This window comes from Lissotriton helveticus, chromosome 1_1 (genome assembly GCF_964261635.1).
Source record: "Lissotriton helveticus chromosome 1_1, aLisHel1.1, whole genome shotgun sequence".
Taxonomy (NCBI): domain Eukaryota; kingdom Metazoa; phylum Chordata; class Amphibia; order Caudata; family Salamandridae; genus Lissotriton; species Lissotriton helveticus.
The window spans coordinates 1,940,582,337-1,940,604,263 of record NC_136057.1 but is presented as its reverse complement, the minus strand read 5'-3'; the positions used below and the strand labels follow the sequence as shown (position 1 = coordinate 1,940,604,263).

The 21,927-nt window shown below is 49.8% G+C and overlaps 1 protein-coding gene across 2 annotated transcripts in view; it reads right to left on the bottom strand.

The window, feature by feature from the left end:
- LOC144755115 (ADAMTS-like protein 2) overlaps positions 1-21,927 on the bottom strand; it is a 319,957-nt gene that overhangs the window by 2,775 nt on the left and 295,255 nt on the right. For both annotated transcript variants that reach the window (XM_078643636.1, XM_078643645.1), the window contains one exon: positions 20,874-21,018. In XM_078643636.1, the coding sequence (XP_078499762.1) occupies positions 20,874-21,018 (145 nt within the window). The remainder of the gene's footprint in view (positions 1-20,873; positions 21,019-21,927) is intronic.

The following is a 21,927-nucleotide window of genomic DNA, read 5'->3' as shown; positions in this document are numbered from 1 at the left end:
AGATTGTAAAGCAGTATCCTCCCAAAGCGGTGACTAACCAGTGGGTGCTGCAGTTGTTTGAAAAAGTGTTTTTAGCACTGCTTGTCCTACATTAGCTTGTTGACGTGCTAATACATTCACACAATAATGCTTGGTTAATGTGTATGGTGTAGACCATGTAGCCTCCTTACATATGTCAGCTAAGGGAATGTTACCTAAAAAGGCCATAGATGCTCCTATTTTGGGCATGGAATGTGCTCTAGGAGGTATAGGTAAAGTCCTTTTAGCTTTAACCCAGCATGTTTGAATACATTGAACAATCCATCCTGAAATACTGGATTTAGAGATAGGATTTCCTTAACGAGGTAACAAAAAGTTCTTTTGTTTTGTGAAAATCTTTTGTTCTGTCAATATAGTATAATAGTGCTCTTTTGACATCAAGTGTGTGCAGAGCCCTTAATGAAGTGATAGCAATTGGAAAGTCAACCTTCCATGAAAGAAATTGTAAAGAACAATTGTGTACTGGCTCAAAAGGTGGACCCATGAGCCTTGTGAGAACAATGTTAAGATTCCAGACAGGTGCAGGTGGTGCCTAGGTGGTACTATTCTTTACAGGCCTTCCTTGAAAGCTTTAATTACTGGAACTTTGAATAAGGATAAATGTTGTCTGTTTTGCAGATATGCAAGGTGTAGTCGAATAGATATGTAGCCTAAGCCAACTCGCTGTAGAAGATACCAAATAATGTTTTGTATAGATGCATCTACAGGATCAATCGTGCCATTATTACAATATATAACAAACCTTTTCCACTTTGCTGCATAACATGCTGTAGTGGTAGGTTTTCATGCTTCTTTAAGAATTTTTATATTATCTGGTGGTAGATTTAGGCGTCTGAACTCTAAGACTTCAGGAGCCAGTTCGCTAGTTTGATCTCCTTGGCGTTTGGATGTCTGATTTGTCCATGGTTCTGTGTGAGAAGGTTAGAAGTGAGGGGCAGTTTTTGGTGTACAACCACTGGCAGTTCTAGTAGTGTGGTGAACCATGGTTGACAAGCCCATGTGGGAGCCACTACAATCAGTGTGAGTGATGTCTACCTGAGTTTCTGAACCAGAAATGGAAGGAGAGGGAATGGCGGGAAAGCGTAAGCAGATATCCCTGACCAATTCATCCTTAGAGCATTGCCTTTGGATAGATTGCGTGGGAATCTGGAGGTGAAGCTTGGGCATTTTGAGATCTCTCCTGTGGTAAAGAGGTGTAGTTGAGGAAATCCCCGTTTTCGGAAATATGGAAGGAGATCCTGGGGATGAAGTTCCCATTCGTGTACTTGTTGCGGAACCCTGCTGAGGAGGTCAGCAAATTGGATATGCATGCCTGGAAGGTGTTCAGCCAGAAGATGATTTTGGTGATGTATTGCCAAATGCCAAATAGTCTGAGAGAGGCGTGACAACTGTAGGGTGTGTCCCCCCTGTTTTTGTAAATAGTACATAGCCATCATACTGTCCGTCTGGACTAAGACAACTTTCCCATTGAGGTGAGGCTGAAAAGCTTTTAGTGCTAGATGAACAGCTAGAATCTCCAAGTAAATGATGTGGAAACATTTGTGTTTGGTGTCCCATAAGCCCGGAATTGTTAGGTCCTGCAAATGGGCACTCAAATAAGTGAGAGATGCATCTGCTGTTAGTACAACTTATGGAATCCGGTCGATGAAGGGCTGCCCTTTCAATAGGTTTTCTGTGTGTCCACCACTGCAGAGAGCAATGAGTGTGGCTGTCTACCAACACGGGATTTGTTCATTAACCCTATGATTGATTCCATTGTCGTGCTAAGCATTCCTGTAGAGGAAGCATGTGTAATCTTGCGTTAGGCACTAATACAATGCATGATGCCATCATCCCTAACAGTTGCATGAAAGTTTTCACTGTTAGGTATTGGTTGTTCTAAAACTGTAGAAATAAAGTTTGAAAGTTTTGAATTCTGGCAGCATTGGGAGAGGCTAGAGCTGTGTGAGTGTTTAGCATTGATCTCTAGATATGTTTGCAGTTGTGAGAGCTGAAGATGCGACTTTTAAGCATTGACTGTAAATCCCAATTGATGGAGAAGGTTTATGGTAGCTTGAGTGTGTTGTAAACACTTTTTCTGTTTGTTGGCTTTGATGAGCCAATTGTCTAGATAAGGGAAGACATGAATTTGTTATCTTCTTAGATGAGCTGCTACTACTGCTAGGTCTTCTTAGATGAGCTGCTACTACTGCTAGGGTGCAGTAGTTACTCCGAATGGGAGTACTTTGAATTGATAATGATTCCGTGCTATCATAAATCTGAGATATTTGCGATGTGCAGGGTAGACAGGAATATGGAAGTATGCGTCTTTTGAGTCTAGTGTGGATATAAAGTTGCCTTGTAGAAGTGGAAGCACTTGTTGAAGTGTAACCATATGGAATTGTTCTGACAGTATGTATAGGTTTAACGGTCTGAGATCTAAGATTAGTCGTAGAGGCCCATCCTTCTTGGGGATTAAGAAGTAAAGTAAATAAGTTCCTGATCCTTGATGTTGTACTGGAACTGCTTCTACAGCTCCTTTTGTTATAAAAGATTCTACTTCCTGTTTGAGGAGCTGTTGGTGTCGTAGCGAGAGTTTGTGAGTGCGAGGTGGAATATTGGGAGGATTGCTGGTAAGCTACAGGCAATAACCATGTTGGATAATGTCTAATATCCATTTGTCTGATGTTACTGATTGTCAAATGTGAAAGAATTGTTGTTGTCTTCCCCCGACAGGTGTAGAATGGTCATGGGGGAATTGTAGGCAAGTCACTGTTTCCATGGAAATGGAGAGTTACGTGTGGGTGTGCCTTTACCTCTGCCTTTGAAATTGTTTCCTTTGTACCCACCTTTATAGAAACCTCTTGATGGTGAGGGATGTGTGTTTGACCTGTATGAGGACATATTAGGATCTGAGGAATTACCTTTGGATCCTCCTCTATTAATGAGCGTAAAAAAAAGCCTCTATTGGATGGTGAATGAAGGGCTCCGATTGATTTCGCCACTTCTGTGTCCTTTTTCATTTACTCAAGTGGCTCATCTACTTGAGGTCCAAAAAGATTCTCTTTGTCAAATGGGGCATTAAGAATAGTCTGCTGAACCTCCGGTTTAAACCCGGAGATTCTGAGTCATACAGGTCTTCTAATAAGAATGCTGGTGTAAATACCCACTTGCTGCTGTATCCGCAGCATCTAGTGCAAATCTGATAGAGGAATTGGTTTTTAATTTCCCCTCCTGCACTAATTCCTGTCCTTTTTTTCTTTCTTTTGTTCTTCTGGGAGATATTGGAGTAACTGCTTCATTTATCCCAGTGGGCCCTGTCATATCTTGCTAACAGGCCTTGTGTTTTGGCTATACGCCAGTGGTTGGCGGATTGTGCAGCTACCCTTTTCCTTATGCATCTATCAACTTAGACTCTTTGTATGGGGATGGTGCATCTGCTGAAGTTTGAGAATTTGTCCTTTTCCGAGCATTGGACACAACTAAGGAATTTAAAGGCAACTGTCCTCTAATAAAAATTGGATCGGTTGGAGGAGGTTTGTATTTCTTGTCAACTCTGGGTGTTAAAATACGAGCCTGTGTAGGGTATTTTAAAATGTCATCAGCATGTTGCATCATAGGTAACGGTTGTGACTTCCTTTGTGATGTTCCTAAACTTTCAAATAAGAAGTCCTCCTCTAAGGATACCTGATGTAGTGTGACCCCCATGGTATGATGCTGCTCTGTAAATTAACTCCTGGTATGCTATGTTGTCATCAGTAGGTGATGGTTTTGTACGGTGTAAGTCAGGATCATTATTTATTGGAGGATCAATGTTATAATCATTCCTTGGATCCATTGGTAATGGACTATCATCACCCCTATAATCAATATCAGGCTGTGGTTGTGGAGAACCCTGTGGTGTAATGTCTAAAGGGTCTGGGCCCGGTGGTGGTGAAGATGGGGGAGGGGTTTGGGGAACAGGGAGAATGGGGCTTGTAGGCATGTCTTTTATCTTCTTTAGAGGAATTTTGTAACTTATATCCTCTAAAGGAATGTTTTTCATTTGAAAGGTGTGGCCTGTTTAACTATTATGCGCCCAGTGTCTGGATTAATGTGGATTTTTTCCTGCTTAGGGTCCCGTTTTTCCTGCATAAGCTCCAGGATTGGTTCTAGAGGCTTTCGATGAGCATCCTTTGTTTTTGGTGCCGAAGTTTTTGGTGCTGAACTGGACCTGTCCTTTTCATCATTTGGAGCCAAAGGTTTTGGTGCAGAAGGAAGTTTTTCTTGGCTTGGTCCTGAGCTGGAAGACTTTTACTGTCTGTTTTGGTGCCGAGCCCAATGGCGGGGTGTTAGAAGCAGTGTCTCAGTGCCGACCATGGCCCGAAGGCATTTGTGGCCAAGAAGTCTTGTGTTTGGTGGAATAAAGTTTGATGGGCAAAGGGGCTTTGTTACTCAGGGCACCCTGTCCTGCTGGAACGTCTTCGGACTTTAACTCGATTTCTGGTTCCGAATCCGTGACTTGGATAGCGAAGGCCTCTTCCGCTGCCTCCATTTCTTTGTACTCAGCATCTTCTCTGAAGATATCTGGGGTGTATTCAACGCTCTGCCGCTGCATGTCTTTTTGTCGAGCCAGACGATCCTGCAAAGTCTTCTTCGTTTGGAACAAATCAATAAGTGTTGCAATTTTCTTCTTTGTACTCCAGTGAGAGGCACAAGTTGCAGACTTTATACAGGTCGGTGTGTGGATACTTCGAGTGGAACAGAGGGCAGGATTGAAACAGAATCTGTTCCATCGGCAGAAGACTGGCTAATACGGAACTGAGTGAAAGTCTACCAAAGCGGCTAGGGCCGAAGGCCACCCATTATGTGTTGTTTACCGAAGATCGAGAGTTTTACTATTTCTCAATACACAGAGAATGATGCAGCGTGTACAAGAACAATATAAGACGAGGGTTCAGTGGATTGCACACCAAGGGGATCCTGAAGAACGGTTTCAAACAAAAGTACCGCAAACCATATCCGAATCCAATGATGGAAGAAAATAATCTCAAATTAAAATGCATTAAACGAAGGAGGAGCCAAGATGGCCGACGGGACGGACGTGTAGGCTCCCGGCTCCGCGAGCCTTCCACTCCTGCATCGACATCCTGCTATTTATCCTGTGCCTATGTTGCGGTGTAACGGCGATTTAAACGCGCTGTTTCCGATCGCGTTCTTCCGAGGTCTCTGCCTGCTGGTTTGACGGAGAACTCGATGTGTTGGCTGTCCTCCATGGCTGCCCCTGGACCCTGTGCCGACCGCCGCCGCTGGGCGCTACTGTAACGGTGTCGGTGGGACGATCTGGGGAGGCGCTGACGCTTGAGGTGGTGCTGCTGACTGCAGAGGGAGATGGTGTATACCCTTTCCGATGTGGCGAGATTCCCTACGTGGCTGAGGTGTGTACTGGCGAGGCGGGATCCCTTCTCGCATCACTTCTCTTTGTTCCGCTGCTGACGGGCTGAGCTGACTCCATCTTGGAGCGCCTTCTCTGCCGTGGGTCGCCCTCATCGACTGGAGGCGCAGGGGCTCTCCCGGTGCACCGCTCTGGATTACGAGCCATGCTCCTACCGGCGACCCGGCCTGATGTTTCCCGGTATCGATGTCGCCCCCCTCCCTCCATTGTGGTCTCATTGACGGGGTGGTGATGGCGCCCGTCTTCCAGGACGAGGGGATGGGTGCCTCCTTGTTCCCTGGGCGTGCTATCCTGCCTGGCCTTGAGCAATATGACGGCCCAACGGCGTCCACTCTAAGCGCGGACCGGTTAGAACTGCAGCGGGTCCTGACTTGCGGCGACATCCTGGCAGCTCTTACCGACTTAAGGGTTACATGGCTGCGATACACCCGAGAGCTGGGTCGGAAGATTGAAGATGCTACATCTGAACTGGGGCGACCGAGGCGCTCCAGCTCCCTGCTGCCTCCAACTACGCCTGGAATGGATACTATGTTTCAGCATGCGTGTACAATGAAGCGGACTGTCCCTGGCAATAATGGGTCGTGTCCATCTATCGACGGAGCTGTTGCTACACTGTCTCCTCCCGCTCCGAGAACTGAGGCTCTGCCGATGCAATCGCTACTATTGCTTCGTTTGCCGCCTTCCCGGTTGCTGACCCTCCTGGCTGCCTTTGCCTCCGGAGCCTTTTTACTACGACGGTGGAGTGTGTTTCATCCTGTGCTCGAGGGGACGCTCGTCTTTTGGGACACTGGACTTATTGGTAACTGGAGACATTCATCTCATCTTTTTCTGCTTCTTCTTTGTTGGGGGCGGCCATCTTGTCTCTTTGTTCTGCCCTTGGTGGGCTCCCAGCGGTGGCTATGTTTGGTGGGCTTTCAACGTTCGGGCCAGGGCTGATGGTGTTCTTCTCGCTGATTTTGTTTGCTTGACTGGCGGAGACCCGGACTGGAACGCTTCCTGATACATTTGAATGCGCTGTTTGTAATGTTTTTTCCCCACTTAAGATTGCAATTGATATGTCCTGTTGTTGATCCTTTTTGGTGGGGTAGAGGTTCTGTGCGGGCTGTGGAGTCCGGGATTAATTGGTTCTGGCCCTCCTCCGGTCTTTCGTGTTCTATGGGAGTTTTAGATTAGGATGCTCTTTTCTTACTCTCATATTTTAGGTATTATACTAATTCTTTCTCTTTTTTTCTTTTTCTCTCCTTGTTCTATATTTCGGGTTTATTGGGCGACAGACACACTGCTGGGGGGGGGGTAGGCCGTAGCCTCTGCATGCGTGTAGGGTGGGGGGTTGGGGGAGGGGTTTTTAGTTTCTTGGTTTTAGTTTCTATGGTGCCTTGTTTTTTCTTCGTTTTGTTTCTTCTTCTTTATTCTCTTTGGGTCCGTGTTTGGATTGCTAGCGGGCGGGTGGCGGTGGACATTGGCTAGGTTGTTGGTTCTGATACCCCCGCTGCACACACTTTGAGCTGCCATGCCGCCTGGGGGGACTTGACTTTTGGGTTGTTGAACTATATGGTGGATTTATCACTCATGTTCTGTTACACCAGCACGGACTCTGCTTTCTTAGTTTATAGTTTATATTTTCAATTTGAAAACCGAAATGTCGACCTTAATAGTTGCAACGAAAAAACATTTAAAATTAACCTTCATCGCTCCTACGACATGGTATCATGATGATTTACGGTGTAACTTTTCAATGCTCGCTTATGGTAGTAATGTGTTACTGTGTCGCCATATTGCATGCGCTGGTGCTTTAATAGTTTCCGTGGCCGGCCTGGTGGTTGTGGGCCCGTACTTGTCCTTTTATTAATGCACAATAAAGGTTTTCAAAAAAAAAAAAGCATTAAACCCCCTGTATAACCAAGCACCTACTACCTACCTTTGCCCTTATCTTACAACATTGTGTTGGCTCCAAACCTCAATTAATATTCGATTAGGTTTCTAGATTAAGGGCATTTATTGTAAGAGCTGACTTTCTAACAGTTTTTTAAACAAATTGGCCTCAGAACTAATTGATTTGAACTAACCAAACTTCTCGCAATTCATTTCAAACTAATCACTTAAAAGTCGATTGCCACAACTCCTTTCTGAGGGCCACAGAGGGGTTATTGGGCATAACCGTCGGGTTGAGGCATTTTAATCCTAATGTCCCGGTGTCCGACCAACTATGGATCCTAAGCAACCGGGCAAATAATCAATCAATCAATCACATTTATAGAGCGCGCTACCGGGCAAATAATCAATCAATCAAGCAATCACATTTATAGAGCGCGCTACTCACCCGTGAGGGTCTCAAGGCGCTGGGAAGGGGGGGGGGACCGCTACTGCTCGAAAAGCCAGGTCTTGAGGCGCTTCCTGAAGGAGAGATGGTCCTGGGTTAGTCGTAGGTGGGTGGGGAGGGTGTTCCATGTCTTGGCCGCCAGGTAGGTGAAGGATCTTCCTCCGGTGGTGGTTCTGCGGATTCGTGGGACGGTGGCGAGGGCGAGGCTGGCGGAGCGGAGCTGGCGGTTGGGCGTGTAGAAAGTGAGGCGGTTGTTGAGGTATTCAGGGCCCAGGTCGTGGAGAGCCTTGTGTGCGTGGGTGAGGAGTCTGAACGTGATTTTCTTGTTGACGGGGAGCCAGTGCAGGTTCCTCAGGTGGTCGGAGATGTGGCTGTGACGAGGGATGTCCAGGATGAGTAGTGCAGATGCGTTCTGTATGAGTTGAAGTATTTTCTGTAGTTTGGCGGTGGTCCCAGCGTAGAGGGCGTTCCCGTAGTCCAGCCGGCTGGTGACGAGGGCCTGGTGACGAGGGCCTGGTGACCGTCTTCCTGGTTTCAGTGGGGATCCAGCGGAAGATCTTTCGGAGCATGCGGAGAGTGTTGAAGCAGGAGGATGTGACGGCGTTGACTTGCCTGGTCATCGTGAGGGAGGATTCGAGGATAAAATCCACGTTGCGTGCGTGGTCTGTGGGCTTGGGGGGGTGCCCAGAGCAGGGGGGCACCAGGAGTCGTCCCAGGCGGAGATGGCTGGGCCGAGGATGAGGACTTCCGTCTTGTCTGAGTTCAGTTTCAGGCGGCTGAGCTTCATCTATTCTGCGACGTCTTTCATTCCGTCCTGGAAGCTGGCTTTGGCGGGGTCGTTGGTGAGGGAGAGGATCAGTTGGGTATCGTCGGCGTAGGAGATAATGTTGAGGTTATGCTTGCGTGCGATGGCTGCGAGGGGGCTCATGTAAACATTGAAGAGGGTGGGGCTGAGCGAGGAGCCTTGGGGTACGCCGCAGATGATCTTGGTGGCTGCTGCGCGGAAGGGCGGGAGGCGGACTCTTTGGGTTCTGTCGGAGAGGAAGGAGGTGATCCATTTCAGGGCCTTTCCTTGGATCCCGGCGTGGTGGAGGCGGGTTGTCAGGGTGTGGTGGCAGACCGTGTCAAAAGCCGCCGATAGGTCGAGGAGGATGAGGGCGGCCGTTTCCCCGTTGTCAAGCAGGGTCCTGATGTCATCTGTGGCTACGATGAGGGCGGTCTCGGTGCTGTGGTTCACTCGTAATCCGGACTGCGATGGGTCGAGGGCGCCGTTCGTCTCGAGGAAGGCGGTCAGCTGGTTGTTGACGGTTTTCTCGATGACTTTTGCGAGGAAGGGGATGAGCGAGATGAGGCGGAAGTTCTTGTGGTCTGTGGGGTCTGCGGTGGGTTTCTTCAGGAGGGCTCTGATCTCCGTATGCTTCCAGCTCTCCGGGAAGGTGGCGGATGCGAAGGAGTTGTTGATGATGTCCCGGAGTTGGGGTGCAATGATGGAGTCGGCTTTATTGAAGATGTGGTGCGGGCAGGGGTCGGTCGGGGAGCCCGAGTGGATGGTGTTCATCGTGTGAGTGGTGTCTTCCGTGCTGATGGGGGTCCAGGCGCAGAGGGTGGTGGTGGGGGGCGACGGTTCGGTGGTGGGGTCTGTGTTCTGAGCGACGAAGCTGTTGTGGATGTCGGTGATCTTGCGGTGGAAAAAAGTGGCGAGATCGTTGCAGAGGTCTTGCGATGGCGTGATGTCGTTAATGCTGGCGTTGGGGTTGGAGAGCTCTTTCACGATGTTGAAGAGTTCCTTGCTGTTGTGGGTGTTGTTGTCCAGCCGTTCTCTGAAGGATGACCTTTTGGTGGTGCGGATCAGCTGGTGGTGTTTTCGGATGGCGTTCTTGAGGGCTGTCATGTTTTCCGTTGATTGGTTGTGGCGCCAGGCTTTCTCGAGGGCACGGCAAGATAGTCTTTGGGGTCGTTGGTGAACCATGCGACTTTCTTGCTGTCGGGGTTGCTTCGAGGGTTTTGGCTCAAAGAGGTGGTGAGCTGGTCGGTGGTGATCTTGCTACAGCATCTTCGGGGGGCTTGTTGCGGGCGGTGGTGGGTGGTTGCTTTCCTGAAGCTGAAATGGACGCAGCTGTGATCGGTCCAGTGGAGTTCGGTGGCGTGGCTGAAGGAGATGTGGTTGATGGAGGAGAAGACGGGGTCGAGCGTGTGGCCGGCATAGTGGGTGGGGGTGTTGACCAGTTGCTTGAGGCCGAGGTTGGCGAGGTTGTCCAGCAGGAAAGTGGTTTTGTTGTCCTATTTGTTCTCCAGGTGGAAGTTGAGGTCCCCTAGGAGGATGTAGTCGGAGGAGGCGAGAGCGAGCGGGCTGATGAAGTCCGTGATGGCTTCGCTGAAATGAGAGCGTGGTCCCGGGGGTCTGTAGATGAGGGTACCTCTGAGGGTGGTCTTGGGGTCGGTGTGTATCTGGAAGTGAAGGTGTTCGGCGGCGGTGAGGGTGGCGTCGATGTTGGTCGTGATACGGATGGTGTTTCTGTGGACAATGGCGATGCCCCCTCCGGCTTGGTTGGCTCGGTCCGTCCGGATGATCTTGTAGCCGACCGGGATGGCTATGGCGATGTCGGGGGCTGAGGAGGCGTTCATCCAGGTTTCCGTGAGGAAGGCGATGTCCGGTGCTGTAGTGTCGAGGAGGTCCCAGAGTTCGAAGGCATGTTTGTGGACGGAGCGGGTGTTGAGCAGGATGCACTTGAGGCGGTTGTTGTTGGCGTCTGTTCTGGCGGGCGTGGAGCAGGACCTAGTGCAGGTGAAATTGCAGGCTTGGCAGGTGAAGGCTCTGTGGGTTCGTTTTGGGGTGGCTTGGTAGCAGGTTGGTTGTCGGCCGGTGTTGAGTGCATGGAGGGTGGTGGCGTCATATCTCCGTCGGGTGGGCTGGCTCCGGCGGGGTCCAGGGGGTCTGGCGCTGGGTGCGGTCCAGGCGCGGACGGGCATAGACGGGCTTGCCTTTGGCGGTCCTTTGGCGCGCAATCGCTGCACCCTCTGCGAGTGCGCGCGGACTCCGCCATAAATGGCGAGGAGGGAGGATCCGCTGGGAGGCGGGAGCGGGGTGGCGAATGGGAAGGGGACAGAGGAAAAAGGGGCGGGCCCGCAGGGGAGCAGCGGCAGGGAGCGGGGGTGTGTGAGACGAGCGGGAAAGACGGTTCTAAGGGCGGCGAGGACAGAGGGGAAACAGTGGCAACAAGTCACAGTCACAGTCACGAAATAACAGATTACAGGGCACAAATGCAGAAAACAGAAAACAGGATGCAGAAACCAGTCACAAAACTCGCAGTGGCAGCGGGGGAGACCGGGCGCACTCAGAGGGGGCCGTGCGGTGTGAGGAGCGATCGGCCCTGGGGACAGGTCGCAAATACCCCTTCTGCACTTGACTCAGTGGTAGCTATGGTCGAGCAGTCCTAAGATCCCTCGGGGTAAGTGTGAATACAGGTCAGTGACTAATACCTCAAAAAGGGCACAGCAATGTCAATAAATTATTGTACAGTCAAATACCTATTTTTATAATAAAAACTATTTTATTTCTAACTCTACGGAGTCAAAGCAATATTACAACATCCACAAACTATAACACATTTCCCCTTGAGGTCAAGGATCAAGTGGTAGGCTACCAAATACCTCTCTCGTCCGCTCTTCGTAATGTGGTAGGGGTTATTCCCCATTCACTGGCCGCCGCATCCAGGGAATGCTCACTATTAGGCCTTAACTCAAGAGTCCACTCCAACTCTTCGCAAAATAGTAAAAAGTCTCTTGGTGCCGCAGCGCCCTCAGCAGCAAGTTCCCCCGGGGCCTGATAAGCCTGTAAAAAGTCTTACCTGCTTCAGCAGAGAGGAGGCTTGCAATGTCCCAGTGAGTGCCCTGACCGCAGGCAATCACACTGCTCCAGCCCTGTGTGGAGAGTCAGCTTGGATTCTTGTGCTCACGGGAGGGGTCCTGGTGATGCAGCGAAGCCCACATGGCGTCTTCCTCAGTTTCACTGGGAAGCTCCGGCTCAACCCTTGTTGCTTCCTGGTGACCCATGGGTCATGGCTCAGATTTCCTGATCTTGGAAACAAATTGGTATCGGCAGCCTCTCCTGGCATACAGGTTCACCGGAACTCAACCAGCCAAGGCACCAAATCTCATCAGATGGGTGTCTGTACAATGGTGGCCCGCCCTGGCATACGGGGTCACTGCAAGGCTCTGCGCAGGTTCTCATCCAGCAAAAACTTTTACAGTGGCCCCTCCTGGCATATGGGTTGTTGCCACAAACGTCACATGGCTTCCCTTGTCCAACACAGCATCCGCTTATGGCTATCTTTCTGGCAGCCCTCTCCTGGCATAAGGGGAACAAACCGATCAGTGCAACAGCCTTTTCCTCACGCCTCGCATCTGGAGTCCATTGGCTGGGTTCCCCACTGAACCTTGCCCCCTCCAAAGCACTCCTCTTTTTCACAGTACAAAATCCTCTTGGCAAGCAGGCAGGCTCTGGTGCTCCGGAGCGGATAGTCTTGGTTTCTCTGGGTGATGTCCCCTCACCCAGCAGGGAGTTCAGCAGGCCTTGGTCCCCAGACCAGGTCACAGGCACAAGTCTTGCAAGGCTACCCCTCTTCACACAGCTCATCTGGCTGCTCGGCAGATGACACATTTTAAGATCCCAACCTCCCCTTCTTATAGTCCATTTCCTCACATAAATGGGATTTAGAGTCTGGGTCTTTGAAGTTTTATGCTGGAGTTCTCTTTTTTTTTAAGTGTGCGCTTTTCTCTCTCTTCTTCCTCTTGAAAGGCTGTCTGTCACAGCAGGTGAGACTTCCAAGCTGACAGTCCCACAACACAGACCATGGGAGTGACCTGAGTGCACACCTGGACGTCAGCCACAGTTATATGTGTATCAAAAGGTTAATCCTAGGCTGCCAGCCCTCCTCTTTATGATTCCCTTAATAGCCCCATCTCCTTCCTGAGAAGTGTCCAGGACCTTTCCTTGTGATCTGTCACTGAATCAAAGAGCACCCTTTGCAGTGTACAGGGGGGTTCTCTCTCTCTTCTCCGGTGTCTCACACTCAGCTCACATGAATACAATAATACACAAATCTGTCTGGGGGATTCCTCTACTCCTCGTGTCTTCACCTGTCAGGCCTGGCCATTTCAAATGGAACCCAGGGTCCTCCATGTCATGTACCATTACAGGCACATTGTCACTCAGTGTATGGCCATAGCACATATACTATCCAGTTGTATTACCTCCATGCATTGCGCTATCATAGAGACACATATATTGCCCACAGAAGCATTTTGTGTGCAATGCTTAGTACTGTAGCCTTTCTGTATTGTGCCATGGTGTGCTACTTGCAGACACACACAGTGCCAGCACACACATTTACCATGCGCTTGCTGCACAACATTTTAACCCTTCATGTATTGTATTTCACGCAAGCACAAAGCACCCAGCACGTGCTTCCACTGCGCACGCACTGCACAGCAGTACATCTCTCATATAATGCATTCCCAGCAAGTATGAATACACTCAGTACATGAACTAACCATCGAAATGTGCTCAGCACTCCTCTATCCCTGTCCTGTACCCTTCCCAGGCGTACACACATCCAGCGCAGTCACCACTTCTGTGCCGCGCAGCACTGTGCATCTACCTGAAATAGGCCAATGACGAGTTAAACACACAGCAGCAGAATTTTAAGAGGGTGAGTGAGCTGGTATGCCTCACCCCAGTAATAGGTTAAAAAAACAAGGACCTGTCCATTCCTCCTGATCACTACACGGTTTGCTGCGCCCACAGCACTCGGGTTGCTTAACTCCTGGTGAAGGCAGTAGCTTTCCACTACTATGAAGGTAGCGCTTTGGGCGGAAGGTAGCGCTTTGGGCGGCCCTCCTGATCCAACATGACCTCAATCCATAAGACAGGCCCATGTCATGGCACACATGCATTATCCGTGTTTGCCTATGACAATCAAAATCAGCATTCAGGATCCAGACAACAGTAGAGTTGGGCGCTCAGGGCAGGGGGGCATGCCCCTAACCAATGCAGAGGTCTTTTCACTCAACATGGGCAAAATATGGAAATATGCACCTAACGGAAAACGAATAGTTTTCTTACCTGTCGGTGTAGTTTTGCAGCTTGATGATCTTTCTGAATTCACCATGCTGTGCATTATTCCGCGGTCTTGTGGTTGGGTCCGGATTCGTAGTCTTTTCTTTGTTTTTTTTTCGGGTTTTTTTGTAGCCCAGGTGGGCGTTGGCGTCACACCTCCTTGGGTGCATTTCCGGTGACGTCGGCATGCTTCCTGCGGAAGCTCCCACTCTTGGGCGCCATCTTCGGGTTCTTTTTTTCGTGTTTCTTTCGTTTCCGAAGTAATGGCAATGTTCTATTTAGGTGATATTTTACCGCTTTGTACTTATAAGTTCCTTTTTTTGTTTTTTTGTTATATCCACCTCTTCTCTCTCCAGCCTCATCTTTCTGGCGGAGGTGGGTGGGTTCGCTAGTGAATCTAGAAAGATCTTCAAGCTGCAAAACTACACCGACAGGTAAGAAAACTATTCGTTTTGCAGCGTGAATCTTTCTGGATTCACTATGCTGTGCATAGATTTTGTAGCGGTTTCTCATCTCTGTGGCAGCTGGGTGGAAGATGAGCGTTGGTTATTGAATATGTGCTGGAGCACCTTTTGTCCGACTTGTGCTTCCTTGTTCATCTGTATATCCACGCAGTAGTGCTTCGTGAACGTGTGCACCGAAGCCCATGTTGCCGCCAGGCATATGTCTTCTATGGGTGTGTTAGCCAGGAAGGCTATTGTAGCACCTTTTTTCCTAGTGGAGTGGGCACGTGTCCCCTCTGCTAGCTCTTGTCCTGCACGTTTGTGGCAGAGTTGAACTGTCTGTGCGATCCATCGTGCAATAGTCTTTTTGGTTACTGCCTTTCCCATGAAACTGTTGGCGAATGACACAAAGAACTGTTTTGTTTTCCTGTGTCCCTTCGTCCTCTCAATGTAGTGCATGACTGCCCTTCTGGCGTCCAGGGTGTGCAGAGCTCGCTCTGCGCTAGTTGTTGGTTTTTGGAAAAAACTCGGTATCTGTATAGACTGGTTTATGTGGAATTTGGATACCACCTTCGGCATGAAGTGTGGGTCAGTCCTCATCACAACCCTATCATTGTGTATTTGTATGTAGGGTTCCTGTAGCGTCAGCGCCTGAAGCTCGCTGACTCTGCGTAAAGACGTTATTGCAACCAGGAAAGCTGTTTTCATAGTTAGCATCTTTAGGGAGGCCTTGTGAAGTGGTTCAAAGGGCTCTTTCATGAGTTCCGTTAGGACTATGTTCAAGTTCCATGCAGGTGGCGGCACCTGCTTGGGTGGTGCGATCCTTTTCGCTCCTTCTAGGAATCTCTTCACCACCTGTGATGTGAAGAAACTCCTGCACTTTTCTCCCCTTGTGTAGGCGACTATCGCTGCCAAGTGAACTCTTAATGAGGGTGAGCTAAGGTTCTTCTCCAGCAAGTGTGTCAGGTACTTTAGCACTGTGGAGTCCTTCTTCATTTTAGTGTGAAGTCTTTCTCTTCTGCACCACATTGTGAATCTTTTCCATTTCGCAACGTAGCACTTCCGAGTGCTGGGCCTCCGTGCCTCCCGAAGGACCCTCAGGGTGCTTTCTGGCAGTCTCAAATGTGCGAACTCTATGTCCTCAGGAGCCACGCTACTAGGCTCAGGCTCTCTGGCTCTGGGTGTAGCACCTCTCCGTTCTGCATGGAGAGTAGGTCTTTCCTCTTGCCGAATCTGTGGGGTGCACACTGTGTCATCTCCATGATCTGTGAGTACCATGTCTGTCTGGCCCACTGTGGTGCGACCAGTATCAGGGTCATGTTGCTCGCTCTGCACTTGCTCAGCACTCTGTGCATCAGTGGTATCGGGAGAAAGGCGTAAGCAAATGTCCTGGACCAATCTATCCATAGGGCATTCCCCAGTGACCCCTCCTCGGGCTGTCTGGATGCGAAGTTTTGGCATTTTGCATTCCGGCGTGTGGCAAACAGGTCCACTGATGGTGTTCCCCATCTGTCGAATAGCCACCTTGTCTGTCTGTCTGTCTGTCCCCTTGATGTCTGTCTGCTGAGCCAATCTGCTTGTATGTTGTCCTTCCCAGGTAGGTGTATGGCTAGCAGGTCTATCTTGAGAGGGATGGCCCATCTCCATATCTCCTGCGCCAGCGTTGAAAGCGGGGCTGACTGTGTGCCCCCCTGCTTGTTGATGTAGAACATCGCGGTGGTGTTGTCTGTTTGTAGCAACACCTTGTGCTTGTACAGTCTTTTTTGGAAAGCTTTCAGTGCAAGGAAGATTGTCTTCAATTCTAGGTAATTGATGTGCTTTGTCGCATCTGCTGGCGTCCACAGTCCCCTCACCTTGAGCTCCTCCATGTGAGCGCCCCATCCCTTCAGGGATGTGTCTGTGGTGATGGTCACTGTTGGCGTTGGGGGCGTTAGAGGCTTTCCCCTTGTTATGTTCTCCATGGTCCACCATGTCATCTCCTTCTGCACTGCGTGCATTACAACCACTAGATCCTCCCAACTGCCTGTAGCTTGTGACCATTGCTCCTGTAGCCATTCTTGAATGGGTCTCAGGTGGAGACGTACATTCGGTACCAGGTGGATGCATGATGCCATCGTCCCCATGATCTTGCTCGCAGTCCTCACTGTCCGAGCTTGTCCCTTCCGGTAGAGGCGAGTTTCCTTCACCAGCGCTCTCGCCCTCTTCTCGCTGGGGAACACCTTGCCCTGTAAGGTGTTGATCTGTGCTCCCAGGAAGATCTTCACTTGTTCCGGCTCCATTGATGATTTCTTCCAATGGATGGAGAACCCCAGGCTTATGAGCGTGCTCGTCACTGTGTGTGCATGCTGCTTGCATTTCTGGTATGAGTTTGCTTTCACCAGCCAGTCGTCCAGGTAGGGGTATACGTGTATTCCCTGCCTTCGTAGGTGCACTGCGACTGCTGCGAGGCACTTTGTGAAGACCCTTGGTGCTGATTTTAGCCCGAAGGCTAGTGTCGTGAACTGGTAGTGGCTTTCTCCGATGGTGAACCTGAGCATATGCTTGTGCTTTCTGTTCATTGGGATGTGCAGGTAGGCGTCCTTGAGGTCTATCGTGACCATGAAGTCCCCGATCTGCAATTGCGGGAGCACCTCTTGCAGCGAGGTCATTTTGAATTTTTGCGTTCTTATGAATTTGTTCAGGAACCTTAGGTCCAGAATGGGTCTCATTGTCTCGTCTACTTTTGGTACCAGGAAGTACGTTGAGTATATTCCTTTGTTTCTTTCCCTGAAGGGTACCCGTTCTATGGCCTGCTTCCGCAGGAGTTCCTTTGCTTCTTCCTGAAGACACTCTAGCTGCTTACTTGCTAGTGGTTTTCTTTTTGGTTTTCTGCTTGTTGGCCTCCCCTCCAACTCTATGCAGTATCCGAATTGGATGATGTTGAGGATCCATTTGTCTGATGTGATTTCTCTCCATTCTTGGAGGTAAAATCTTAGTCTTCCTCCCACTGGTGTTATGTGGTCGTAGATGTGTAGCTTGTCTTGACCCCTCTGTACGTGCTGCCCCCTGGGATCTTTTCTGTGGGTGGGCACACCGAGTTTTTTTAAGTCACTTAGAGGCGGGCTGCTGTCCCCCTCTTCTATTCTGTCCACGTCCATTTCCTCTCCCTCGAAAGGACTGGCCTCTTTGTTGGTATTGCCAGGACTGCTTCTGCTGACCCTGCTGAGCCTGCGAGTCTGCCTGGTGCGTTTGTTGGAAAGCCTGGTGTGATGTACCTGGCTGGTTTCCACCTCTCCCGCCAGGCCTCCGTGACAGGGTGCCACTTTTGTTGCCTCTGAACTGCAATGCTCCCATGGACCTTGCTGTTTCGTTATCCTTTTATAGTTGACTGAGCTTCTCATCAACTGTTGTTCCGAAAAGCGTGTCGCCGTTGAGCGGTGTGTTCAGGATGCTGTTTTGCACCTCCGGTTTGAAACCTGAAATCCTGAGCCAGGCGTGTCTTCTTTCAGTGACACCCATCATCATGAGCCTGCTGGAGGTGTCTGCTCCATCCAGGGCCGTCTTAAGGCAAGAATTTGCCACATTCTTCCCTTCTTCAACCAGCTTTTCGGCCTTCTGTCTGGCATCCTGAGGCAGGGCCTTCACCAACTGCCCCAGCTCCTCTATGATCTGGTACATGTGCCTGTTTATCGGGGCGTTGGAATTAGCCATGCGCCAGTGGGTCGCGGCGTTCCGTTCGATCCGTCTGCCCACCAGATCCATCCTCTTGCTCTCCTTATCCGGTGGTGGTCCAGAAGTAGTGGGTACGTTAGCCCTCTTCCTTGCTGTGGCCGTGATAATGGAGTCTGCAGAGACCGTCCCCTGAATGTAGGGTGGGTCTTTTGAGGAATGTTTGTATTTCTTCTCTGTTCTGGGAGTTACTGCCTTGCATGTTGCGGGCTCCCTGAATGCTTCCTTCCCTTGAGCCAAGACGCTGTCGAGCATTGGCAGGTACTGGCTCCTTGTTTGTGTGGGGAGCAATGTCTCTAGAAGGAAGTCTGCTTTCTGCTTCTCTTCGTCGAGCTTGAGTTTGAATGCCGCTGCGGCAGACCTTATCACCGAGTTGTAGGCCCCGATGTCGTCCGGCGGCGAGGGCCTCGAGGGATATGTGTCGACCGCCTCCTCCGGGCTGTCGGTGTCGACATCTAGGTAATCCACCTCCTGTAGGTCAGAGGGGGCCGACTCTGCGTCCGTCCTGCTGTCCTCTTCCTCCCCATAGTTGTAACTATCGTAGGGATTCTCGTCCTCTTCCTGGTCGTCGACCACCTCGACATCCGGGTCTTGTTCCTCGGCGACCTCGTCTTCCTCCTCGACCACCTCCACCACTGGTGGCTTGGTCTTGTGTGGGATCGTGAAGGTTTTCATCTTTGCGTCGAATTCTTTCTTCCGCTGCAAGATGTTTTCCATTTCGGCCTCGAGGCGCCTTCTCTTTTTCTCCATCTCGGCCGCGTGTTCCGCGTCGGATGGTTCAGCCGCTCTTTTCGGCGGTTGGCTCGGCGCCGTGCTTTTCGGTGCCGAAGTTTTCAACGTCGACGTCTGTGGTATCCTGCTATTCTCAATGTGATGCCTTTCTACCACCAATGGAATGTTCATAAGTGCAGCTGTCAGAATGTTGGTGTTCTGCCTAGACAGTGACAGTTGGATGGGCTGAGCACCCAGATGGATGCTCCTGGTGGGGTCTCCTATTGAGCTTGTACTTGTCATAATATAATTGCTCAATAAATCTACTTGAGAACTACCTACTAGCGTGGACATAATTACTACATGTAATCGAACCGGATTTTGGGTCTCTGGTCGGCGTCGGTAGTTTAGGGTCCTTCTCCCTCGGCGTCGATCGATCCTTTTCGGGGACGATTTTCGACGACTTCTGCTGTTCAACAGCTCTCGGCGCCGGGGACTCCTTCTCAGAGGATCCGCTGGGCCTGTGAGTACTTGCGGACGCCAGGTGTTTTGGCGTCGGCGCTTTCGGGGCCTTGCCCTCGTTTTTTCGAGACTCAGAGTCTCTCGGGTTCTTGGGGGCCGGAGAGTCTCCTACCTTATCAGAAGTCTTCGTGTAATCGGTCTCTACGACCGTGTAGCTGTCGTCTTCGGCGGCAGCGTTGTCCTCTTCCTCGGAAGACATCCCCAGATCGTAGAGGGACGGAGTCGGGGCCTCCCCCTGCAGGGTGGCGTGCGCTACCCTCTGTCTCTCTTTCACACGAAGGGTCTTCGGGGCGAAGGCGGAGCAGGCGTTGCAGTCCTCGCTTTCGTGATTTACCGGTAGACAAAGGTTGCATACCGGGTGCTGGTCCTTCTGCGCGTACTTGTGGTGGCAGTTACGGCAGAACTTGAACAGCGTGTTGTCCATCATCGAGCGCTCAGGGCCTCCCTGGTCGCGTGTTCGTCGACGTTCGTCGAAGATCTCGATGAATTCTCCTTCTCCTTTGCTGACTCCTCGTCGATGAAGTCTCCTGGAGTCTTCAGATGCCTTTTCTTTGCAATTTCTGTATTTTTCTTTCTTCTTTCTCCCAAAATGTCTGGAGCCCAAACGGGAACGATCCAGACCCGACCGCGGAAAAAAAGAATCTGAAGATGGCGCCTCCCACCTGGGCTACAAAAAAACAAACAAAAAAACAAAGAAAAGACTATGAATCCGGACCCAACCACAAGACCGCTGAATAATGCACAGCATAGTGAATCCAGAAAGATTCACGCTGCAAAACTGAGATTTATATGTGCTGCTCACACATGATTAAGCATATACATGGTGGTGCAGTTCTGCGATCCACTTGTAGCATTTGCCATAGGACAACACTGCCAATACTTATAGTTTACATAGGTCATGCCTCAGTGGTTGAGAAAGAAGCATACCATCCTTCCGTTTTAAAGTATTGTTGCTTCCCTGTTGATCCTGTTGACTTCTGCTTATCTAGAATTACTGAAAGCCAAACATATCTCTCAGTGTAGAAACATCACAGTTGTGTCTATTATACATAGAGGTTAAACATATTTTAAAGGCAGCAGCTCGATTGTTCAAGGTTTTGGAAAGAGACTTGTTGATCGGTGATGGCGAGAAACGCATAGTCTTTCGTGGGCCCTATGCGCGCCCCTCCCTTCAGACAGCTCAACATACAAAATGAACCTCAAAGTCTTGGTTCTGACAACAAACTTGTAAAGTGGGCACTCATTCCACTGAAATATTTAGGCAACATATAGAAGCTGGAGAGCAATAGGAATCCTGCAGAGGTGTCACTAATGCTGCAGTAGCACCGCTATCCCTTCAGCACTGTCACCGTCCTCACTGTAACCATCTGTTCCTGCAGTGATACCTGTGTTCCTGCAGGTATAACCCTCTATGTGTCTGTTACTTAGTATCCCAGCAGTGATGTCAGCCATCCTTCTGCCCCTGCCACCCTTGTTCTTTGTTCTGCTGTGACGTCACTTCTTCTTTGCAGTGATGTCACTGTCCCTGCAGTGGTACCCTGACACAGAGCTCCTGTACTTGTCCTGTCCTACATCTCCGTGAAGGAAGCAGGTTCTCACCTGGTGCCTCGGTTGGGCATGGCTGGAGCTCGCACGTCTGCCTCGCCTCGGGTTTGGATTCCGGGTCACAGCCTTGCCCCAGCTGCTCGCCCTGGTAGCACTTGACCTCGCGCACCTGTTGCCCAGCGCCGCATGTGGCACTGCACTGTGGGGAACAAAAACGAGAGAGTGGGAGAAGCGATGAGAAATGGTGACGAATGACAAGCAACGAGGAAAGAGTGATGACAATTAGAGATGAACATCAGGCAACAGGAAGTTAAAATGTGCTACCGCGTCAAGAAGTGTTGTGTCTTTTCGAAGTGATGATAATGTGCGACCTCTCAGTGTAGTGAAGTCGGAGGGCAGACGGACTATGTAGCATGCAACCTCTGCAAAGCACTGTGAAATCCCATGTTTGAGGGTGCGTAGAATGTACATCACACATGTATGACGCAAGTATCTCACTAAAACATTTTAAGATTCAAGACATTAGTCCTAAAAAAGAGAAATAAACTGTTTTCATTCCCCTGGGTGCTCCTGCCATAAGGTTAAGAACATTGCCAGTGGTGTAACATGAATCTGCACAAAAAACGAAGCCAAACATTTTAAATTAATAAATCAAAAGCATTATGTCCACCATGTTTGAATTTCACTGAAATGGTTTGTTCAAAACCTTCCCCAGTCCATCAATGCTGTATATTAACACAGTCTGGGCAAATGTTTCACCCTATTAGTACTAGTTAAGCACCGAAGTACAGCAGCCAACCGCTGAAACCTGGCTTTCATCAAGTGTCTACCACCGCTTTGCACCATCTGTGCTGTATTTTTTTTAATAACTTTCTAGCTGTCTGCGCTAGAGACTTTTTTTGTTGAAATACTCAAACTATGCCGTAGAAGGGGAAATATTTGACATTCGTGACAAATCCAGGTACACAGTGCATCATCCCCTCAAATTAGGCACTATAGCCCTCATTTAGAGAGGCCCAGTCAAATTGCAATATTAATCAATCACACCGCTTGTCATATTTTGGCAGCACCAAAATCCACGTTATGCCCCATTTTGAGGGGAAAACTT